Source organism: Archocentrus centrarchus, unplaced genomic scaffold (genome assembly GCF_007364275.1).
Source record: "Archocentrus centrarchus isolate MPI-CPG fArcCen1 unplaced genomic scaffold, fArcCen1 scaffold_32_ctg1, whole genome shotgun sequence".
Classification (NCBI taxonomy): Eukaryota; Metazoa; Chordata; class Actinopteri; order Cichliformes; family Cichlidae; genus Archocentrus; species Archocentrus centrarchus.
This window is the reverse complement of record NW_022060260.1, coordinates 2,225,913-2,247,756: the sequence shown is the minus strand read 5'-3', so window position 1 is coordinate 2,247,756 and position 21,844 is coordinate 2,225,913. Positions and strand designations below refer to the sequence as shown.

Here is a 21,844-nt window from a genome sequence, read left to right as displayed (position 1 = left end):
ACTCAAACCACATCAGTTTTCCTCACTGGACAGATTTTGTTCATGTTGTCTAGTTTTCATGTTGATGTAGTTTCAGTGTTTTGAACCTTTGCCTGTATCTTTCTGGTGCATAAAAAAAAGAGGATTTTTAGTGTTTTAGAGAAGATGAAAGAGCACAGAGACCACTCCACTGTAACAGCCGTGGAAGCAAGAATACTTAAAGTAGACGTGAAAATGATGGTGGGGGGAAAAAAGACTGAAAAATAATTACACACGATTATCAACCAATCCATCCCTGCCACCCTCCAAAAACCTCTCAAGCACTGGAGACTTAATGTAGCTTCTGATTTTTTCAATTTCTTTCTTGTATTTCTATCTTTTTTCCTGCCTTCTAACCATTTCCCTGCTGTAACAGCTGCCATCCTTTACCTCTGATTGTGCAGAGCCAGTTCTGCCTTGGTGCATTTGAGAAGCTGCCTTCATTTCCACAGCTCTGAGAACTGAACAGCCCAACTAGCCCAAATTACAGCTGACAAAATCTGACAATACATCTGCCAGTTTTCTGGGCACAGTCTTTTTTTTTATTCAGTGGAAATATATGGAACTGGTTTTAGATTAAAATTACACATTTCAACAGAGGACCCAAATGCAGACATACAAAAAAAAAAGGTATTTTTAATCAAACAACAGAACTAAAGGCACTTCTCATAACAGGAAAGAAAAATCCAGAAGGTGAATCATTCAGAAACACTGGAAGGCATGAAATACTTTCAAAATAAACAGGAACTGAATTAGCAGAGCATAATACCTATTTTTTTGCCAGAGTGAGTAGAAAAGAAATAAAAGCATCAGAAATATAATAAAACTAGAAGGACAGTCAGCACGCTGCATACCTCCCCCACCCCAAATTTTCTGCGTGTCACAGCCAGCTGGGCGGCAGGCAGAGTCGGACCCGAGTGCAGGACTCCGGAGGCAAGGAATTAACTCAGGATTCCATTTTAATACTGATTGTTCACAAGAATAACAAAACCCAGAAACCTCTGCTGGGCAGGAACTAGACAACAGAGCAAAAGGAGAACACCAGGCAGCAACGAGGCAGGACGTAACAAAGAACTAAGGAAAACTCAGGGCTTAAATACACACTGGGGTAATCAGGGCAATTAAAAGTAACCTCCCTCCACCTATCGGTGGGTGAAGTAACGAACATGAACAGATAACGGACGGATAACGGACACAAAGGGCAGACAGGCAGACGGATGGTAGGATGGTATTCAAATACTCTGAGATGTAGAGCCAAATAGGTTTAAAAGAAGGTTTGCACTTAATGAGCCGAGTTTCTGCTTTGCACAGAGACGTCAGCCCTGCACACAAGCTACACGCTCTCATGTAAGAGCGTAAGATGTGGAGAGCAGTGATTAGAGAAGATCTGTGTATCTGTGTGTGTCTCTAATAGAAAAATAGACTTTTCAGAAATGCTGTTTTCAGTTAAACTGAGTTGAAAAAATCAAGGAAATTACACATCCTTCACATCCTTCCAACAACAAAAGAGGAGAAAGTCACCGTTTCCTCCTTTGACATCCACCTTTTTTATTTCACCAACCAAATATTAGAAGGTACTCCACCTTCAGGAACCCTGTGGAGTTTACAGGAACCAGCTCAAATCATTATTCCCAATAAAAGTATGAAATTGTAAAGTGGTGTTGTGCTTTCAAGTGTGTAGCTGACAAAATCCCAGGATGACATCTGGCTGTCAGCGACTGAGCTGGGGTGTAATTCTGAGGATTAGAGGCATCTAATCTCTGGTGTGTGCCACCAAATGTCAGATTAGCGCATCTAAGGAAGTTTGGAGTTCTGGAAATATTTTATTTGCACTTCAGGTGACAAAGAATTCAAATATCTGTAGGAATACAGCTTCATAATCAGCGCAAATTGGCATTTAATTCCATTCCTTCAGCCCGACGCTGCAGTGTTGATGCGAGCTCAGTTTCTTGTTTGCGAGGATTATTACTGATCTGATCTTTTCAGCAATAACACAATCTGAACCATTCGTGGCTTCACCGGCTCTCACAACAAAACAAGAAAAACTGCATTTTTAGAGCCACTTTACAACCAGCTGGATGGATCTGAGCTGCTTACAGTCTCTGAGGTCATTTCCCTCTCAATGATTTTTATATCCACAGTAGTTTGGTAGATGGTTTTAAAGGATTCTGATGACCTTATTTTTAATCAGCTGTTTCTTCAACTACTGGGCATACAGTGCTGAGCAAAAGCATCACAGTCTCTCACAGAGGAAGGAAATAACACTTCTGTAAGAATGAAGCATTTTGAGGTCTGAACTCCGCTGCAGCAAAAGAAATCAGCAGCTGTAAACACCCAGGTGATGCAGGCAAGCCTCGAACTGCTGGACACGAGAAAAAGAAACGACCGTTTGAAGGTGTGGGGTCAGCAGGCTGCTCATTTAATATAATCTCTAAAAAAACAGGGCAAAACAATCTGAAATGATGTGCTGTAATTTTGAAGTTGTGTTTTAGGTTGAAGAAGGCTTCCAGTAACACTGTGAGGAAACTTGGAGTCCTTCAATGAATTCATGCATTTATTACTTCTAGGCTGGATTATTGTAATTCATTATTATCAGGCTGTCCTAAAAGCTCCCTGAAAAGCCTTCAGCTGATCCAAAATGCTGCAGCTAGAGTACTGACAGGGACTAGAAAGAGAGAGCAGATTTCTCCCATATTGGCTTCTCTTCATTGGCTCCCTGTTAAATCTAGAATAGAATTTAAAATCCTTCTCCTCACCTACAAGGTCTTGAATAATCAGGCACCATCTTATCTCAAAGACCTCATAGTACCATATCACCCCAACAGAGCACTTCTCTCTCAGACTGCTGGCTTACTTGTGGTTCCTAGGATACTTAAGAGTAGAATGGGAGGCAGAGCCTTCAGCTTTCAGGCCCCTCTTCTGTGGAACCAGCTCCCAGCTTGGATTCAGGAGACAGACACCCTCTCTATTTTTAAGATTAGGCTTAAAACTTTCCTTTATGATCAAGCTTATAGTTAGGGCTGGATCAGGTGACCCTGAACCCTCCCTTAGTTATGCTGCAATAGGCCTAGTCTGCTGGGGGGTTCCCATGATGCACTCCTCCACTCACCTCCTTAAACTCCCTTGGCCCAGTTTCCCGCACAGGGATTATGTCTAATCCTGGACTAAATACTTTTTCCTATTGTGGTCTTCACTGACTTTTTCCTTTTAGTCTAGGACCATGCTTAATCCATGACTGAGAAACCAGCTGACTGTGTTTATAGTCCGTTACTGCACATCATTACATTTTCCTTCTCTCTCATAGTTTATGTTAGTCCTCATCACTCTGTGTTCATGAACATTAGAGAATTAGTATTTGTAACCGGCTCCATTTTAATCCACGTGTAATGTTTTTGACTAAATTGGACTTTATCAGGTTTTTAAATGAAAACGTGTCATTTCAGGAAAACTTACATGGGTCTGTTCAGACGATAAAGCATGCACACACTGCGTGCATGTATACGCCGTATTACATAAATGGAAACATTATATTATAAGAAACCTTTGCTGGATGTTTGTAAGCAGGCTTTGGCACCGCGGTCGAAGAAAGGACAGGATCACATCTAAACACTGAAATGTTATGTTGATATTAAACTACCACATGTAAACACTGAACATTTTTACTTTGTGTCCCAACTGCTCCATTACCCTGCAGCTACTTCACAGTGTTTGTGTATCTTTGCTGAATGGAGGCGAGCGCAGCAGAACAAGTTTTCCTCTGAGTAAATACATCAGGATGACAGCTGTGGATGGAGAAAGCCTCTTACGACTTGTGCATAAAGATACCATTAAAGGATAATGTGTAATTTCAAGTGTCAGCCTGTGAATGTATCGGCCTTTTTCATCTGAGGAGCAGCACTGTGAGCAGGTGTGATGCAGACAGCTGGATTTGTATAAGCGAGGCATGTTATTGGATTTGATGAGAACGGTATACCTCATTATACTGACTGTTGTTGCAGAAGCAGAGAAGAAATAACCTTTTTTTCCTCTGTTGTTTGCTTCTCCACTCACTTTTTTCCTGTCACAATTTTCTTTGCTCTTTGTCAGAGCTCCTCTCTTTTTCTGCTTCAATATTATTCTCTTATTTTCACCTCATCACGTTTAGTTTGTTGAGTCAAAAGTATGAAGCTAGGAGAAGTTGCTTGTCTCATTAAAAGAAAGTTCCTCTTTAAGGATTTTGTCAGCAGTTTGGTGGAAAATGCAGTTGCAGGAAAATGTCTGTGAACCCGTTGGATTTTAGCACGAACCTTCTACTTCTTCTTTCAGCTGCTGAGGGGTCGCCACAGCAGATCATCTGCTTCCATCTCACCCTATCCCAGCATCCTCCTCTCCCACACCAACCTTAAGCACATCCTACAGTACCTTCACTGCATCCATGAATCTTCCTCTTTTCCTCCTGTCTGGCAGCTCCATCCTCATGATCCTTTATCCAGTTTATCCACATGTCCAAATCACCTCAGCCTTGCCTCTCTGACTTTGTCTCCAAACTGCTCACCCTGAGCTGTCCCTCTGATGGACTCATTTCTAATCCTGTCCATCCTGCTCACTCCCAGTGAAGATCTGAACATCTTCAGCTCTGCCACCTCCAGCTCAGCCTCCAGTCTTTGTGCCAGAGCCACGTCCCCAAACCATCCATCACAGCAGGCCTCACTACCATCTCCTAAACCTTCCCTCTTGCTGCACATCACCCTTGTGCTTCAAAATCAGTACAGTGCACTTCTACATTCCTCGGGAATCCTCTCACTCTCCACGATTGTGTTAAATAGTCTGGCCAAAAAGTCCATTGCCCTCTGTCCTAGACGTCTCCATACCTCCACAGTTATGTCATCTGGACCACCTGCCTTGCCCTCTTCATAGCTGCCCTCACTTCCTCCTTACTAATCCTCTGCAATTCATGATTCACTAACTGTGCTTGTATGAATGTGTGTGAATGGGTGAATGAGGCATGTTGTATAAAGTGCTTTGAGTGCTCAGAGTAGAAAGTGCTGTATAAGAACCAGTCCATTTACTGTTTACCATCCAACCATCAGCTCCTCAAAGTACTGCTTCCATCTTCTCAACACCGCCCCCCCCCCCCCCCCCCCCCAGCACCCAAACAACAAAAGCTGGACTTCGACACAAACCAGTAAGTGGAGGAAGAGCTGAAGAAGTTGGTCAGACAGTAGTAGAGGAAATGCTGCCCTTAAACAGAAAAAATGATCGCATGTATTTAAACGGCTGTAAATGTCATGGTCCTGGGCCAGTGGCCCAGTGTTTTGGTTTCTATTTGTGAAGTTCTATTCTATTTCTAGTTTTGGTTATAGTTTAGTATTTGAATCTTAGTTTCTTTGTTTTCTGTTTTGGTTTTTCATGTTCTGGTTTTCCCTGTACTCCCGTGTGTGTGTAAGTCATGACCCTCTTGTATTTAGGTTCCCTTTGGTTTAGTTCTGTGTTTCTTAGTGTCTCTCCTTTGTCCCAGGTCTGGTTTAGTTGGTCATGTTCTCACTCCCTTTGTCAGTCTGTTAAGTCAGCATGTTTTTGGTTAGGTCAGTTCCTGTTTAATTTTGACAGTCATGTGTTCCTTGTGCTTTGTGTTTAGTTTTGCTTCCCCTTTGTCATTAGTCTCATTTGGTTCACCTGTCATCCCCTGTTGTTTCCACTTGCCCTAATTCCCTTGTGTGTATTTAAGCCCTGAGTCTTCCTTTGTTCATTGTTGCGTTGTCGTCATTGTTTCACCCTAGTGTTCCCCTCCTAGCTGTGTGTTTTGGTTTTTGGTTTCTCCCAGGCTTCTAGTTTGTTCCTGCCCTGGTGGAGATTTAGAGTTTTGTATTTTTTGTATTTTTGAAATAAAGTCATTTTTAGTTTACGTCTGCGTCAGTCCTGCACTTGGGTCCTTTCCCTCCGCACACAGCCCCTCATTGTGACAGTAAATGACGTGTCAAACATATTTCTCATGAATGATATCAGGTCATTTTGAGTGAGAAACAGCATTTCTGTCACAAAGTAGAAGCTGCACTCAGTTTTTGGCAAAGTGACTTTTATATATTCCTTTTTTATCAAGGTAAAAACTATCACTGACATTAAAAATGTCTTTTTAAACAGAAATCTGTCTCAGAAGGCTGCAGAAATCACAACAAATATAACATCACAGTTTTATAAAGATATTCGAAGTGGCCAAAAAGCTCTGGATTGATTATAATGTAGGTACAATAACACAGACTCCTAAAGATTTCTTCATTTTATATATAAGCCCTTCATAAATCATGCTGACTGCACTTTATTTACCAATATAATAGTGGCAGTGGTGCAGTGGGTAGGCGCTCGCCTTGCAGCTGGAAGGTTGTAGGTTCGAGCCCCTGCGCTGCGTTCTGTCCTTGGGCAAGACAATTAAACCACATTGCCTAACGGAACATTTTGTTGTGTGCCTTGTGCACACAGTGACAATGAGTTGAATCTAACATAAGTAAAGACATTACACATAAAAAGACACGGAAACATCAGGATCACTTTATGGCAGACGATCACGGCAGCTGTCGAATGTAACTAATAAAGTAACTTGTAATCTAATTTAGTTACTTCTAAAATTACTTAATCAGTAAAGTAGCTAAGTTACTTTTTACAGCAGTAATCGGATTACTTTTTCAAGGTGACTATAACATCACTGGTCTTTAATCACCCTAACTTGCTGCACATCCTTCCCAACTCTATCTCTCTGGCGAGCCAATCAGTGAGGTCCTACATTTTATGAAGTCCTGTCTACTTTCTTTCTTTTTTTTTAAATTGAATTTTTAAAACTTACCACACAACACAATTTGAACAACAACATAGCAGCTCAGACCCAATATGTCATATAATACTAGGGAGAAAGAGAAAAAAAAAAGTAAATAAAATAAATAAATAAATAACAGCAGCAGCACATTAATTTAAGCAAGACCCTGAAGCATGATGGCTGAAATTTCAGGTTCGACATAGTCCAGATATGGTTCCCAAACCTTAAGGAAAAAGTGTGTCTTGCAGTGTAAGACACATGTCAAATATTCCAAAGGCATTAAGTCCTGCAGTATCCTTTCCCTGCCTTTAACAGTAGTTCCTTTTGCACTAGTCCATTGCATCAGGATATTTCTCCTTGCAGCAAACATGAGTATGCAATACAGATTGTTTTTTTTTATCCTTCGAGGTCACATTTTTTAATCAGGCAACCCTAATAGAAGGGACAGAGGATTCATTTGTATACATATTCCCAATATTTTCTGTATTTAATAAATTATATCAGACTAGTATTTTTGCAACGGAAGACACGACCAGTAACAATGTGTCAAAGTCCCAAGTTCTGTGTTACGCTTAAGACATCTGTCTACTTTCTTAATGATCATGCAAAAGATTAGTTAACTTAAATTTAGAGTCTTGACAGCTGTGTAACATCTGCATGAAATCATATTATTATAGTTGTTATGAAGGGAGAAATGATCCACAGAGACCAAAGCAGTTTCTGTATCAGCTGTACACGTTTATTTCTGCTGGAAAGGTTTAACATGGGAGTCTATGGGGACTGACTCACTGTGGCGCCCCTGCTGGCCTGCAGAGGAACTGCAGGTTTTTGTTACGGTCCTGGATCTTCAGTGTTTTGTATTTTCTTTTTATCTTTGAAGTTCTGTTATTGTTAAATATTGTAACGTTCCGTTATGTCACCCAAGCACCAGGCAGAGGTTTCGTTACTAACACCATTTAATCAGGCCGGACACACACAGAACAGCTCTCGCCGGATACAGCCAACTCTAACTCACACAAGAAAAAAAGAGACCTCCCTCCCAAGAGCGACCCCCCACATCTCCTTCCGGTTCAACCCCAAAACAACCTAACTTAAAGAGAACAATAACTGTGACACACATTTAGCAATAACGTCCATCATGGATCATTACACTGCTCCCCCAACAAAAAGTTCCTCGTCCTCGAGGGAAAAACACAGTCTCTGAGGCGGGGAGGCAGTTGACGTCGCCTCTTTGGCTTCCGAGGGGTGGCATGAACTACAGGAAACTGAGGGGGAGAACAAGGGGATGGGGAGGGAGCCATGTCCAGCTGGGAGTCCAGCTGAGCTGGAGTGTGGGGGATTTGCACGCATCCCTCAGAGAAAGGGGAAGGAGAACGACCCTTATAAGGGGCCATCCTGTCTCTGTGCAGGACCACTTTCCTGCCTCTAGGTGGTAACTGTACTCTATAAACCACTTCCCCAACTCGTTCCAGGACACTGCAGGGTCCAACCCAGTTGCTGTCCAGTTTAGGACACCGTCCTTTTTTTCTCTTCGGGCTGTAGACCCACACCAGCTCTCCAGCACGGAAGTGCCTCCCTTTAGTAGTCAGGTCGTAGTTTCTCTTTTGCCGCAGTCCCGCCTTTGCCAGCTGGTCCCGAGCATAGGAATGCGCCGACTCCAGTCGGTCCTGCAGCTTCCTGGCATAGCTTTGACCCGGTGGCGCATCCGGAGCATCAGGAGGTTTCCCAAAAGCCAGTTCAGCAGGGGTCCTTAGTTCTCTCCCTAACATGAGCAGGGCGGGTGTGCACTGGGTGGAGTCCTGGACGGCCGACCTGTAGGCCATTAGGATGAGTGGGAGGTGAGTGTCCCAGTCACGCTGGTGTTCTGACGTGATGATGGCTAACTGCTGGGCCAGTGTCCTATTAAACCTTTCCACCAGGCCATCACTCTGGGGGTGGAGTGGCGTGGTGCGGGTCTTCTGAATTCCAAGGCGTTCGCACATGGCAGCAAACACCCTGGACTCAAAGTTACGGCCTTGGTCACTGTGAAGAACCCCTGCCGTTCCAAATCTGCTGAGCATTCCCTCCACTAATGTGTCAGCCACTGTCTCCGCCTCCTGGTCCGGGATGGCGTATGCTTCCGGCCATTTGGTAAAATAGTCCATAGCAGCAACCACATAGCGGTTTCCCCTATCAGTCCGGGGAAATGGCCCCATGATGTCCACAGCCACTCGCTCCATCGGTGCACCTGCCGGGTGCTGTTGAAGTTGAGCACGGGACTGGTCCAGCGGACCTTTGTGGGCGGCACAGGGGTCACAGCTTCGGCAGAAGCCCTCCACATCTCTACGCTGCTGGCCCCAATAGTAACCCTGGCGCAGGCGGCGAAGGGTCTTTGACACGCCAAAGTGGCCAGCGCCTCTACTCCCATGGCAGGCTTCCAGCACCGCTGGCCTTAGCGACTTGGGTACCACAACTTGCCACCTTTCCTCACCTGTAGCAGGATCTTTCCAGCCGCGCTGCAGCACTCCCTTGTCCAACCTTAGAGCATTGAACTTGGCCCACAGCCCTTTGGTGGCGATAGAGAGCCCGGTAACCTCATCCCAGTTAGGTCGCTGCTCGTTCTCAAGCCATCGTAGTACTGGTAGCAGGTCGGTGTCTTGCTCCTGCTGGGCCCTCCATTCTCCCATGTCCACCACTAGGAGTGCCCTGCAGGAGAGCTGTGCAGGATTATCTGTTGCTGTGAGTTCCCTCTCCTTCTCCTCCCGCTTCCCACAATAGCGGCAGCCTGTCGCGGCACATGGGCGGCGGGATAGTGCATCTGCATTGGAGTGGTGTGCCCCTGCTCTGTGCTCCACAGTGAAATTAAAGGCCTGGAGCTCCTCCAGCCAACGAGCCACCTGCCCCTCTGGTTCTCTGAAAGACATAAGCCACTGGAGGGCGGCATGATCAGTCCTGATGATAAAAGGCGTGCCACATAGGTAGTACTTAAAGTGTCTCACTGCCATCACCACAGCCAGGAGCTCTCACCGTGTGACACAATAGCGTCGCTCACTCTTATTCAGGACCCGGCTGAAGTATGCCACCACCTTCTCACCTTCAGGTCCGACCTGCGACAGCACGGCTCCCAGTCCCACACTACTTGCATCTGTGTCCAGGACAAATGGTAGTGCGGGGTCAGGTGGGGCAAGGATCGGAGACTCCGTCAGGGATCTGCGCAGGGTGTCGAATGCCTGCTGACAGTCTTGGGTCCAGCTGAAGTCGTGATCCTTCTGCAGCAGGCGAAAGAGTGGTGCAGCTATGGAGGAGAAGCCTTTTACAAACCTCCTGTAATATGACGCCAGTCCCAGGAAGCTTTTTAGTTGCACCTGGTCTGCGGGAGTGGGCCAGTCCCTAATGGTCTGCACTTTTTCCTCCAAAGTGCTGATGCCCTCCCGACCCAACTTGTGACCAAGGAACTCCACCTCCCTCCTCATGAAGTGACACTTGTCCGGGTGCAGCTTAAGGCCTGCGGCCCTTACTCTCTCCATTACCTGTCTCAGGGTATCCATGGTGGTTTCAAAAGAGGTCCCATGCACCAGGAGGTCGTCCAGGTAGACCAGACACTGCTGTCTTGGGACACCAGCCAGCACACCGTCCATAAGTCTCTCAAAGGTGGCTGGGGCGTTGCACAGGCCAAAGCTCAGGACTCTGAACTGCCACAGTCCCCTGTTCGTGCAAAAGGCCGTCTTTGGTCTAGAATCTGGGGACAGAGGCACCTGCCAGTAACCACTTCGCAGGTCCAGGGTGGAGAACCAGGAAGACCCTGCCACCAGGTCGAGAGACTCATCGATTCTGGGAAGGGGATAAGAGTCCTTTTTAGTAACTTTATTAAGTGGCCTGTAGTCCACGCAGAAGCGCATTCGTGGACTGTTCTTCTTGGGCACCATCACCACAGCAGATGCCCAGGGACTTTCAGATGGCTCTATGATGCCCATCTTTAGCATCTCACGCAGTTCTTGGTCAGCCGCCTCCTGATGAGCCAGAGGAAGGCGACGAGGACGCATTTTAACAGGACGAGCATCCCCAGTGTCAATAACGTGTTCCACCAAGTGTGTCAGGCCTACATCACACTCTGTGAGGGCAAAAATGTCTTTAAAGTCCAAGAGCACCTGCCATAGACTTCCTTGCTGCTGCTGAGTCAGGCCCTCACAGTTCCTGGACCAGACGTTTCTCACTGCTGACAGCCTCTCCTCTTCATCAGTTCGCTGTTCAACTAGTGGTAATACAGGGGACTCCGAGGTGCAAGCCGCTATTACAGCAGGGGATGGGTTTAAAGGTGGGGGTTTAAGCTGCACCCTCTCTCCTCCCGGGAGTAACAGACAGCCTTCCCCGAGGTCCAGCACACCATCAATGGCTCGTAAAAAGTCCAGCCCCAGGATGCAGGCATCCTGGACGTCAGCCACCCAGGCAGCAAAAGGCATGGTTAGGTCTCCAACCTTAAACTGAAACATCCCCCTCCCTTTTATGGGGGCCAGGTCACCAGTCACTGTCTTAAGCTGCACATTGGTTGTTTGCATGGCAGTCCCAGCTGGAATGATGTCAGGTCGGACCAGTGTTGTGTTGGACCCTGTGTCGAGGAGTGCTGTGCAGGATACCCCATCAACCACCACCGGAATGTGGCAAAAGTCACCAACTTGGGTCCAGCCTACAGTAATGACCATGCCAGGTGACAATGTGGGTGGTGTGGGGGTGTTGGTCACGACGGCCCGTGTACTCCCACCTACACGGGCCCCTGACCGTTTCCCTGCGCCGCTGCAAACCTGGGGCACTGCCTGATGAGATGTCCAGCTTGTCCACATCCCCAGCAGCTTTGTGGTCGGCGGCGTGTGCCAGCACGGGGAGAAGGTGACTGAAGAGCAGCCGCCTGGGTCATGCTGTGTGGTCCCCCCTGCCTCTCCGTCCGCTCAGCAGGTGCAGATGTTGCTCTGACCACTGGTGAATCCTCAGCCCCTCCAGGAGGTCCTGTCAGCATCTCCCTCTCCAACGCCAACTCCAGAGCTGCACTGAGTGTGGTTGGACGAGCAAGCTGTGTCTGAATACGGAGCTCTTTGGGACTGAGGGCCTGTAGGAACTGATCACGGGCGAGCTCTGTCTGCACTGCAAGGGGCATGTTGTCATAGGCCCGCCTGCAGAGGCACTCAATGTCATGGGCCAGGATACGCAGCGGTTCTCCAGGCAGTCTCTGTCTGTTGTGAAACTCTGACCTCAGTAGCACAGGCTGGTTATACTGCCCAAACCGTCTCTGGAGTGCCCCAACTAGAGCAGTATAGTCTCCCCTCTCTCTTTCACTCAGCAGCAGCAGGCATGCTGCTGCATCCTCACACAGGCACAGAGCTAATTGCAATGCTTTATGTTCGACAGACCAGCCAGCTGCAGCAGCTAATAGTTCAAACTGAGCGATAAACACTTCCCACGGCGTCTTACCGCTGAACTTGGGTGTCTTTATGTTTACCGTAGCCGGCTGTGCATGGGCGCCGCCATCATTGTTTACATCACATGACCTCCGCTCCGTCCCGCCGAAATGGCGATCATGGCGCGAACGGCCCTCCAGCCGAGACAAACCTGGGGAGAACCCAGCCTCAGCAGCCAGCTGGAGCGCCGCTTCCCTCACGCTGCGAGCCATCTCCTGCTCCTCCTTCTTAACAGTGTTCCTCCGCATAATCGGGAGTTGTGTCCCTGAGCCGTGAGCAGAGCCGCTGGTAATAGATCCAGGCGTGGTAGTTCGTAGTTTAAGCTTCTGACACCAGTGTAACGTTCCGTTATGTCACCCAAGCACCAGGCAGAGGTTTCGTTACTAACACCATTTAATCAGGCCGGACACACACAGAACAGCTCTCGCCGGATACAGCCAACTCTAACTCACACAAGAAAAAAAGAGACCTCCCTCCCAAGAGCGACCCCCCACATCTCCTTCCGGTTCAACCCCAAAACAAGCTAACTTAAAGAGAACAATAACTGTGACACACATTTAGCAATAACGTCCATCATGGATCATTACAATATCTTCAGGCTGTTTCTTGGTTATGGTCCGTGTCTTCTAGTTTCCTGTTTCAGGCTCCTGCCCTGCATTCGTGTTAGGATTAATGTGAGCATTAAAGCAGCCTTTTTGAGTTCATTCCTGTCTCCCGACTCCTGCGTTTGGGTCCACACTCTGCCCACCACACAGCCTACACATGACAGGTTTGGTGTTTCACTGCTGGCTTCTTTTTCAAACCTGGAGGGAGCTTTGAACATTCATCTTATCATTGGCTCACGTTCATGCTCATGAATCCACCATCAGGATAAAAACAGTGGCGTGCACGGCAGGGAGAAACCTGCTGCCTGTCTGCAGTCTGCCAAAGACCATACAGATGAGTCAGAAGGCTGTTTGAACCATGTTAATGGACAAATGAGAAAAACACCACATTAGAACAGCATGTTTTAATGCTATTGGACAAGGACAGCTCACCATCATTGAGAGAATATTGAATTCTGAATTACAGCATCTGAATTACAGAATTACAACATCAGTCTGTGAAAGCATGCCCTGCAGCAGGACGACGACCCTCAGCACACGCGTCTTTCTACTAAAGAAGTCAAAGAAGTTTAAGAAACGAAAATCATCCATAATCCAACATAATCACCATAATGCAACATAACATGAAGCACGTATGGAAACGCACCAGCTTCCCAGAGTTAAATATGTTCGGGGGGGGGGGGGGTCCTGAAGTGTGCAGTTGCACAAGTGAGGGTCAGAGCAGATCCTCACAGATATGTAATATTGCATAATTTTCCTCAATAAATCTATAATCAAGTCCAGTATATTTACTTCATTTGTTTCACTGGGTCTCATTATCTGCTTGTCGATGTTTAGGTCTAACAAGAAAAGTCTGAATCCCTAAATTTTCCCTTCAGCTGTATTTAAGCTGTCATATCAGATTAAGCTGTAAAGAGATTAGGAACCAGGCGCGGTGCAGACACTTGTATGTGTCTGTTGTCAGTGAGTGAGTGGAAATAGAGTGTAACAGCGGTCCCTGTTCAGTGTTTAGAGTCCAGTGCTTCTAAAATGTTTATTGTCACACCACACTTCAGAGGCTGAGTTAAATTTAACTAATTAACTGTTGGCTGCAGAGTAAAATTGCTGTTTGGTGTTTTCATGTTCACGCAGCATGAAATGCAGCCAAACTGACAATAACAAGAAAATGAAAAACAACAAGCTGCCCAAAACTCATCAATTCTTTTTCTCAGCTGCTCGTAATAGATTTACATTAGGCTGCCACTGCCTGCTACAGGTTCCAGAGAGTCTCCATAAATTACTGTTCTGGAAATGGGTCTGTCAGGTGTGATGCATGCGACCCTCCTCCTGCTAGAGTCTCTAATCAAGCAGACAGCTGAGGAGTGAAAGCAGTCCATACGTAATCCACTCTCCGGGTGATTATGACACTGCAGGGACCAGAGCGCGCGTGTTTCCGTGTATTCATTATTTCATCATGTGGTCAACATTGATGGAGCATCACAATTTAAGAGGGACAAAACTAGACCGATGAGGCCAAAACGTAGTCACTAAATGCCAAAAAGCAACATCAAGCGAACTCTGGTGTCGAACATAATTCTGGCTCTTGTTTATTGGAAGCAGAAGAGGATTGGGGTGATGTTATTACAGCATTACAAACTCCAAAGAGTGCCAGTAAGGGTGGACAGATGTGTCAATTAAACATGGGACCTCAGTACAGGAGAGTGCAGTTTATTTCCTGGGGCTGATTCCAAGTGGCAACCTCCCAGGCTGGAAAGTGGAGGCAAAGTGGAAAACACTGAAAACTGCAGTTTTCTCTAATATCCACTTGAGGCTGGCTCCAAAAGTGACTCATTCCCCACAGACTCCCATGTTAAACCTCCCAACCTGACAGCAGAAATAAGCCGGTTTTTAGTTTCTATAGATAATTTCTTAGTGAATGTTTCACTAACTCACCAGTTTGGATTTTTTTAAGAGATATAAAATTAGGGGCGTAGCTACAAGCTGTCTGCTCCACTTGTGCTGTTGGAGCCTTTTGGAGCATTTTTAATGCAATTATCTGACCAATAATATGGCTGCTGTGCGGTTAGATGTACTAAGAGACCGCCCAGGAAAGCTGAGCTCCGGCCTTGGGGCACAGTAATATTCCAGGATTTTATGCAGTGAGGTCACAGCGGCTGCATCATCTGATTCTGGAGCTCATCGGAGCTTGTTCGGTGAACCGAGAGTGTTGTGTTATGGATGTGCATGCTTAATGTAAAAAGGGATCATCAACGGTGCTCGAATACAAATGCGTGCGAGGGCTTTCCCACTTTTTCTACCTTCAGCATGACAGCAGGAAACGCTCGTATCGACACTTCCTGTAACTCGAGAACATAAAAGCTGCACTTAAAAGTTCATTTTTATTAAATGTAAAGATGTAAAAAAAAAATAAGAGTAAAGGAGCAGAAAGGAAGAAATGTTGCAGGTCCGTTTCTTTTTGACTGAATTTTCTGTTTTTGCAGTGTTTCAGTCATACACTGTATATAATATAACACATAATGAAGGTTTCTATTAACACAAGCAGTGAAAGAAAAGTGAGCGGACAGGATTGGAGTTATAATGCGGTCCCTTACCTGACACACTCCGCTGATGCACATGTCAAAGGCGTCCGCTCGGCACCGTGTCCCGTCCAGCACCTTAGGGGCCAGTTCAACAGTGAGACCTCGGCCTTTAGCCTGGCACTGCAGAGAGCAGGGGGCGGTGGGGTCATAAGGTGCTGGGACCCACTCATATGTGACCCCCTGGTACTTGATGTCATTGTGAGCTGAGCACTGCTGGGCCCGGAAATCACCTGACTCTGCAGGGCAGTCCTGAAGAGAGGACATGAAGGCATCACCACAACAATTTCTAATAATTCATCTCATTTTTCATGTAATGACTGAAGGAAATTCATCCATGATTAAAAACTGATTTCACATTTTTTTTTTTAGTTTTCCTGCTGCATCATATCCTAATTCAGTTACTTTTCCATTTTCTGTTAGCAAAATAAGGGAGGAGGCCCCGGGGTAGACCCAGAACATGCTGGAGATTATGTCTCAGCTGTTCTGAGAACGTGTGCCCCCCCCAGCCCCAGATAAGCTGGAGGAGGTGGCTGGGGAGAGGGAGGTTTGCTTCTCTGCTCAGGCTGCTGCCCCGTGACCCAGCCCTGGATAAGCAGCAGGAAATGGATGAATTGATGTTTCTAAAAAATGAAACTATTAAAAACACTCATTTTCCAAATGGATCAATAAGTCCAACTTTGACCTCCAGGGCTGAAAATTAAACTGCAGTTCCTCTGCCGTCCAGCAGAGGCGCCATCAGTGAGTCAGTCCCCATAGACTCCCATGTTAAACCTTTCCAGCAGAAATAAACATGTTTACAGCTGATACACAAACTGTAGCTGTACGGGGGGGGGAGTGGACGTGTTTTTATAACTTCTTTTGGCTGCTTAATTTAGGGGTTGCCATAGTGGATCATCTGCCTCCAAAAAGGTCTAATTAAAGGTGTACCTGCTCTGAGTGTTGGTGCTTCATGTTCAGTGTTTGGTTCCACTAAAATACCCTCTCTGTGGAGTCAGCTGTTACACATGCTGCTACAGAAAAGATGGCGTCACTTAAAAATGGCAGATTGAAGCCACAGCGTTGTCGTCTGTAACCCTTCCCGACCCTAACCAAGCAACAATAACAAAGCGTGAATAGGAATTAAGTTAAAGGCTCCAATGTGGAATAAAAAGTGTGTCAGTGTCTGGTGTCAGTGCTACAGGACGCCAATACGAGTTCCTGCAGCCGCAGTCAGCGCTGAGGCCACACAGGTTGTTACATTTTCCTCAGGTGTAAATATTATTTATTTTTGCATTTCCAAACTGTGGAACATCTGAAAATTTCAGCAGAGATGATTAAACAGCCGCAGGAAGCAGGTATTTTCTGGCACCCACAGAAACATCCAGCAAGGAGGCTGTGATGGTGGAGCAAGAATCTCTGGTATAAAACAATTCAGACGCTCTAAAGAGTCGTAAAGTCTGACAGCAGCTCCTCACGGCTGGTTACCTCTCACCATCAGCTCTACATCACTGTTCACATTACTGAGTGATAGTCTATCAGTCTCCCCCGACTCCACCGACCTCTCTGCCTGTTCCCCGGGCCTCTAATGTTTAGTAACTCATAAACAATGGTTGTTTTTGCATGAACATGAATTGTTGCATGACAGAATGTATATGTAGACCCTGATTAACTTTTTTTCCACAGGATATTAAATATGTAATTACTCGTTTTAAGCTACACTAAGTTAACATTTTCCTGTGATGGCAGTTTATTTATGTGACTGAGAGGAGGTGATGCTGCAGAGAAGCTGTCAGCAGCTTAACACTTGGTGTTTCTTCAGACTGAACACTGTCTCAGATCAATAAGAGACTTTTGCTCCTCTGGCAGCCAAAAACGTCTGTCCTCCTCCGTGTGACGGAGAACTGGACAAATCCAGCGTGACACATCAGCTCCACTCAGTCACACTCTGCCACTGTTCATATGCTTCAGACGGAGCCCTTCGGTTCACACAGACTTAGCCTCCATGTGTGAAGTGGAGAGACAGGATAAATATTATCCTGGGAACACTTCCCACTGGATGTAATGAATCCAGACTAAACCACTTTAGTGGGCAGCAAGAGAAATAAGGCTGGTCTTCCTCTGATTAAAAATGGTGAAGGACGGTTGTTTCAGCAGGTTGGAGGTGTTTCTGTGGTTGAGTAAGAAGTCCTACAGAACACAGAGCTGCTGTGCTCTGTGTCACTGGTGTTGCCATTAGAATAGAATAGAATAGAATAGAATAGAATAGAATAAAAACAGACCTTTGTCATTCAACTATATACAACAGTCTACAAATGAGTAAAATTGTGTTCCATTATCTCTGGATTGTACCTGCATAGATACAGTATTAATATGTAATATGTATGAGAGATCAGGTATAACAGACTGGGGATTTGGGGTTATTAAAGGGAGATCTGATTGCCTGGGGGATGAAGCTGCTGCAGAACCTGGTTGTTCTGCTGCAAAACCTCCTAGCGGACGCCCGGCAGCTGAGCAGTCCATGTAGGCGGTTGGTTGGATCATGATCTTCTGTGCTCTGGTCACACAGCGTGTTGTGGCAATCATCTGGACCAATGATTTGTTTCAGCTGTCCTCACTACTCTCTTTAGAGCCTTCCAGTCTGAGACTTTGCAGCCAGCAGACCACATGGAGATGCAGTTGGTCAGCACACACTCGATGGTTCTTCTGCAGAACGTGGTGAGAATGGGAAACAAGAGATCTTCTCAACCTGCACAGGAAATGCAAACGCTGTTGACCCTTTTTCACCAGAGCTGCTGTGTTCTGTGACCAGCTGAGGTCATTTGTGATCTGTACCCCCAGAAATGAAATGCTTGTGACTGTCTCCACAGCAGACACTGAGGACCAGGCTGTTGCTGCTACACCGCTTGACCAAATGCTCCACCCCCCTCTCTCTGACACTGGGGTGCTGAAGCCCAGGGGAACCAGTTTGCTCACCAAATGCTGGGGGATGATGGTATTGAATGCTGAGCTAAAGTCCACTCACAATTTTTGCACGTGTGCATTTTTCTCCTCCAGGTGAGACAGGCTCAGGTGGAAAAGAGAGGAGATCTACCTGTCGAGCAGTTGGAGTGGTAGGCAAACTGGAATGGATCAAATTAAGGGGGGGGGTTCTGGAGGTGATGTGGTCCTCCATCAGCCTCTCAAAGCACTTCATTACAATGGCCGTCAGTGCTACTGGGCGATAATATTAAACACCCGTCCAGGGATGTTATCAGGGCCTGCCGCCTTTCAGACGCTGATCTTTCTCAGTGTCACGATGAGGGGCTGTGTGTGGAGTCAGAGGACCCAAGTGCAGGACTGACGCAGAATTAAACTAAAACTTGTTTATTTACAGGGACTCGAAAAATACAAAATACAAAAACCCAAAACCTCAACCAGAGCAAAAACAAACGGAAGCCTGGGAGAAACCAAAAACCAAAACACACAGCTAGGAGGGGAACACTGGGGAGAACAACGAACAAAGGAAGACTCAGGGCTTAAGTACACACAAGGAGATTAGGGCAAGTGGAAACAACAGGGGATGACAGGTGAACCAAATGAACCTAATGACAAAGAGGAAGCAAAACTAAACACAAAGCACAGGGAACACGAGACTGTCAAAATAAAACAGGAACTGACTAAACATAACAGACGCAGACCTAATACTGAAAACTTGACAAAGAGAACATGCACAAAAACAAGAAGGGAAACTAAACATCATACTCAAACAATATAACTATAAGAAACACTGAGAAACATAACCTAAAAAGTATAACAAAGAAAACTACACAAAAGAAACTCAAAATGCTCGGCCAGCGGTCCAGGACCATGACACTCAGGGCCCGTCCGATACCTGCTACCAGCCTGACGGCCTGCTCGTCAGGGTGGGGAGCGGACTTCGTCACCTTGGTGTCATTCAGTGCCTCAAAATGTGCAAAATATTTATTTAGAACATTCTGGAAGTGTGTGTTGTCCTCACACGGTGGTGGAGCTTCTTTGTAATCCGTGACGGTCAAGTCGGCTCTTGCTGACCTGAGTGCAGCTGCATCTCCAGACTTGAATGCAGTATTTATTAGTCCCTTATAGTTTAAATTATGAAGTTTTCATAGTAGACGATGGATAAACAAGTAGAGGAGGACACACACATTCAGACTCCACCAACTGTGTGTTTGGTTTGCTCCCTTCAGATTGTTGCTGGTGATTTTTTTAAAGCTGTGCTCTTTGTTTTGCAGATTTTTCTTGTTTTTTGTTTACAGCAGCTGATTCTGCTCAAGCCAGCTGGGATGACGACCAGAACGGCGACAGGAACAGACGGGAGGAGGAGGACGGACAGACGGTGCAGGAGGAACGAAGTGATAAGGAAGAAAAGAAAACTTGGGCTGTATCTCCCATCTGTCACCACAGCCAACACGAGGTCAGCAAGACGGGCGAGCTAACGGCCCTGAGGAGGAATCGAGGGTATTTCCATGAATGAGTGTTGTGTTCTGTGTGAAACAGCTGCCATGACAGTCAGCGCCCTTAAGTCTGAGACTATGGTTCTCTGTCGGAAAACACTGGATTGTTCCCTCTGGGTTGGACAAGCTGTTGCCCCAAGTGAGGAAGATGCTGTCCATGAGTGACAGGAGGGCGGAGCATGAGTATGACAGGCTCCCCCTGCATCTGCAGTACTGCTGACACTGCGCTGGAATACTGTGGAGGAGAAAGCTGAGCTGGAAAGTGAAGCCTTGGTCATGAACTTTGGGTAATGACCAAAGCAATGAGGTCACCGATGCAAGAAGCTCTTTCCCCCCCTTACGCTGTCCCAGCTGAGACGTGGCGATAGTATGAGCTTAGACATCTGGAGATAAAGTGCTCCTTCACATTGAAAGGAGCCAGTTGAGGAGGTTCAGGCATCTCATCAGGTCTCCTCCTAGATGCATCCCTTTCTGGGTACACCCAACTCAGAAGAGAGCCGGAGGCTGACACAGATTGTAAATCCTGTCTAGTCTAGGAGCACCTCAGAAATCCCCAGGAGTGACCGGAAAACATTCCTGTGGGAAAGGACGCTTGGAATACCTGCTTAACTTTAGGTAAGAGGAAGAAAATTGTTTGGTAGCCAGGATGGAGGTGAAAGACCTGCCACTTCCATGCTTGTTTCTTTTTAATATTTATTTAAATACAAAAAAAGTACATTCTCTGTGTTTCTGCCTCTCCTGGCACCCAGATTACTCTTGTGGAGTCTTACAAAGATGGAGGCATTCACACCTTCATTCAAGATTCATTCAGATTTTAATCTGACTCAAAAAAATTGAAGCCAGTTTTTTATATAAAGGATTGCACTCTCCCTCCATCCATACGATATCCTGCTCAAACAAATTAAAGGAAAACTTTGAACACACATTACATCTCAATGGGAAAAAAAATCCTGCTGGATATCTGTCCTGATATGGACGGGGTAATGTGTGAGGAATGAAAGGATGACACATCGTTTGATGGAAATGAAAATGATCAACCTACAGAGGCTGAATTCAAAGTGAAAATGATGCAGCAGGCTGGAACATTCTGTCCAAATTTCATCGCAGCAATTGATGATGATCCTCAGTAGTTTGTGTGGCCCCCACATGCTTGTATCCATGCCTGCCATCATCGGGGCTCCCAATGAAATGACCGATGGTGTCCTGGAGGATCTCCTCCCACATCTGGAGCAGGACAGTCTGAGGTGCAACCTGGCAGTGTTGGATGGACTGAAACATAATGTCCCAGAGGTGTTCTGTTGGATTTAGGTCAGTGTGGGGGCCAGTCAGTGGTATCAGTCCCTTCATCCTCCAGGAAATGTCTGCATACTCTCACCACATGAGGCCGGGCATTGTCGTGCACCAGGAGGAACCCAGGACCCACTGCACCAGCGTAGGGTCTGACAGGTCCAAGGATTTCATCCTGATACCTGATGGGAGTCAGGGTGCTGTAGCCTAGCCTGCAGAGGTCTGTGTGTCCCTCCATGGATACGCATCCCAGACCATCACTGACCCACCACCAAACTGGTCATGCTGAACAATGTTACAGGCAGCATATCGTTCTCCACTGCTTCTCCAGACCCTTTCAGGTCTGTCACATGTGCTCAGGGTGAACCTGCTCTCATCTGTGAACAGCACAGGTCTCCAGTGGTGGACCTGCCAGTTTTATGGTAAATGCCGATCGGGCTCCACGGTGCCGGTCAGTGAGCACAGGGCCCACTAGAGGACGTCGGGCCCTCAGGCCGCCCTCATGAAGTCTGAGTGTTTGGTCAGAGACATTCACACCAGTGGCTGCTGGAGGTCATGTTGTAGCTCTGCAGTGCTCATCCTGTTCCTCCTGCTCAAAGGAGCAGATCCTGGTCCTGCTGATGGGTTAAGGACCTTCTCCTGTCCAGCTCTCCTAGAGTTCCTGCCTGTCTCCTGGAATCTCCTCCAT

General features: G+C 46.5%; 1 protein-coding gene across 1 annotated transcript in view; it reads right to left on the bottom strand.

Annotated features, from left to right (window-relative positions):
* The window catches only part of adamtsl3 (ADAMTS-like 3), a 242,284-nt gene that overhangs the window by 97,591 nt on the left and 122,849 nt on the right, over positions 1-21,844 (bottom strand). Inside the window, exon 6 of the mRNA XM_030724142.1 lies at positions 15,431-15,667. Within this exon, the coding sequence (XP_030580002.1) occupies positions 15,431-15,667 (237 nt within the window). The remainder of the gene's footprint in view (positions 1-15,430; positions 15,668-21,844) is intronic.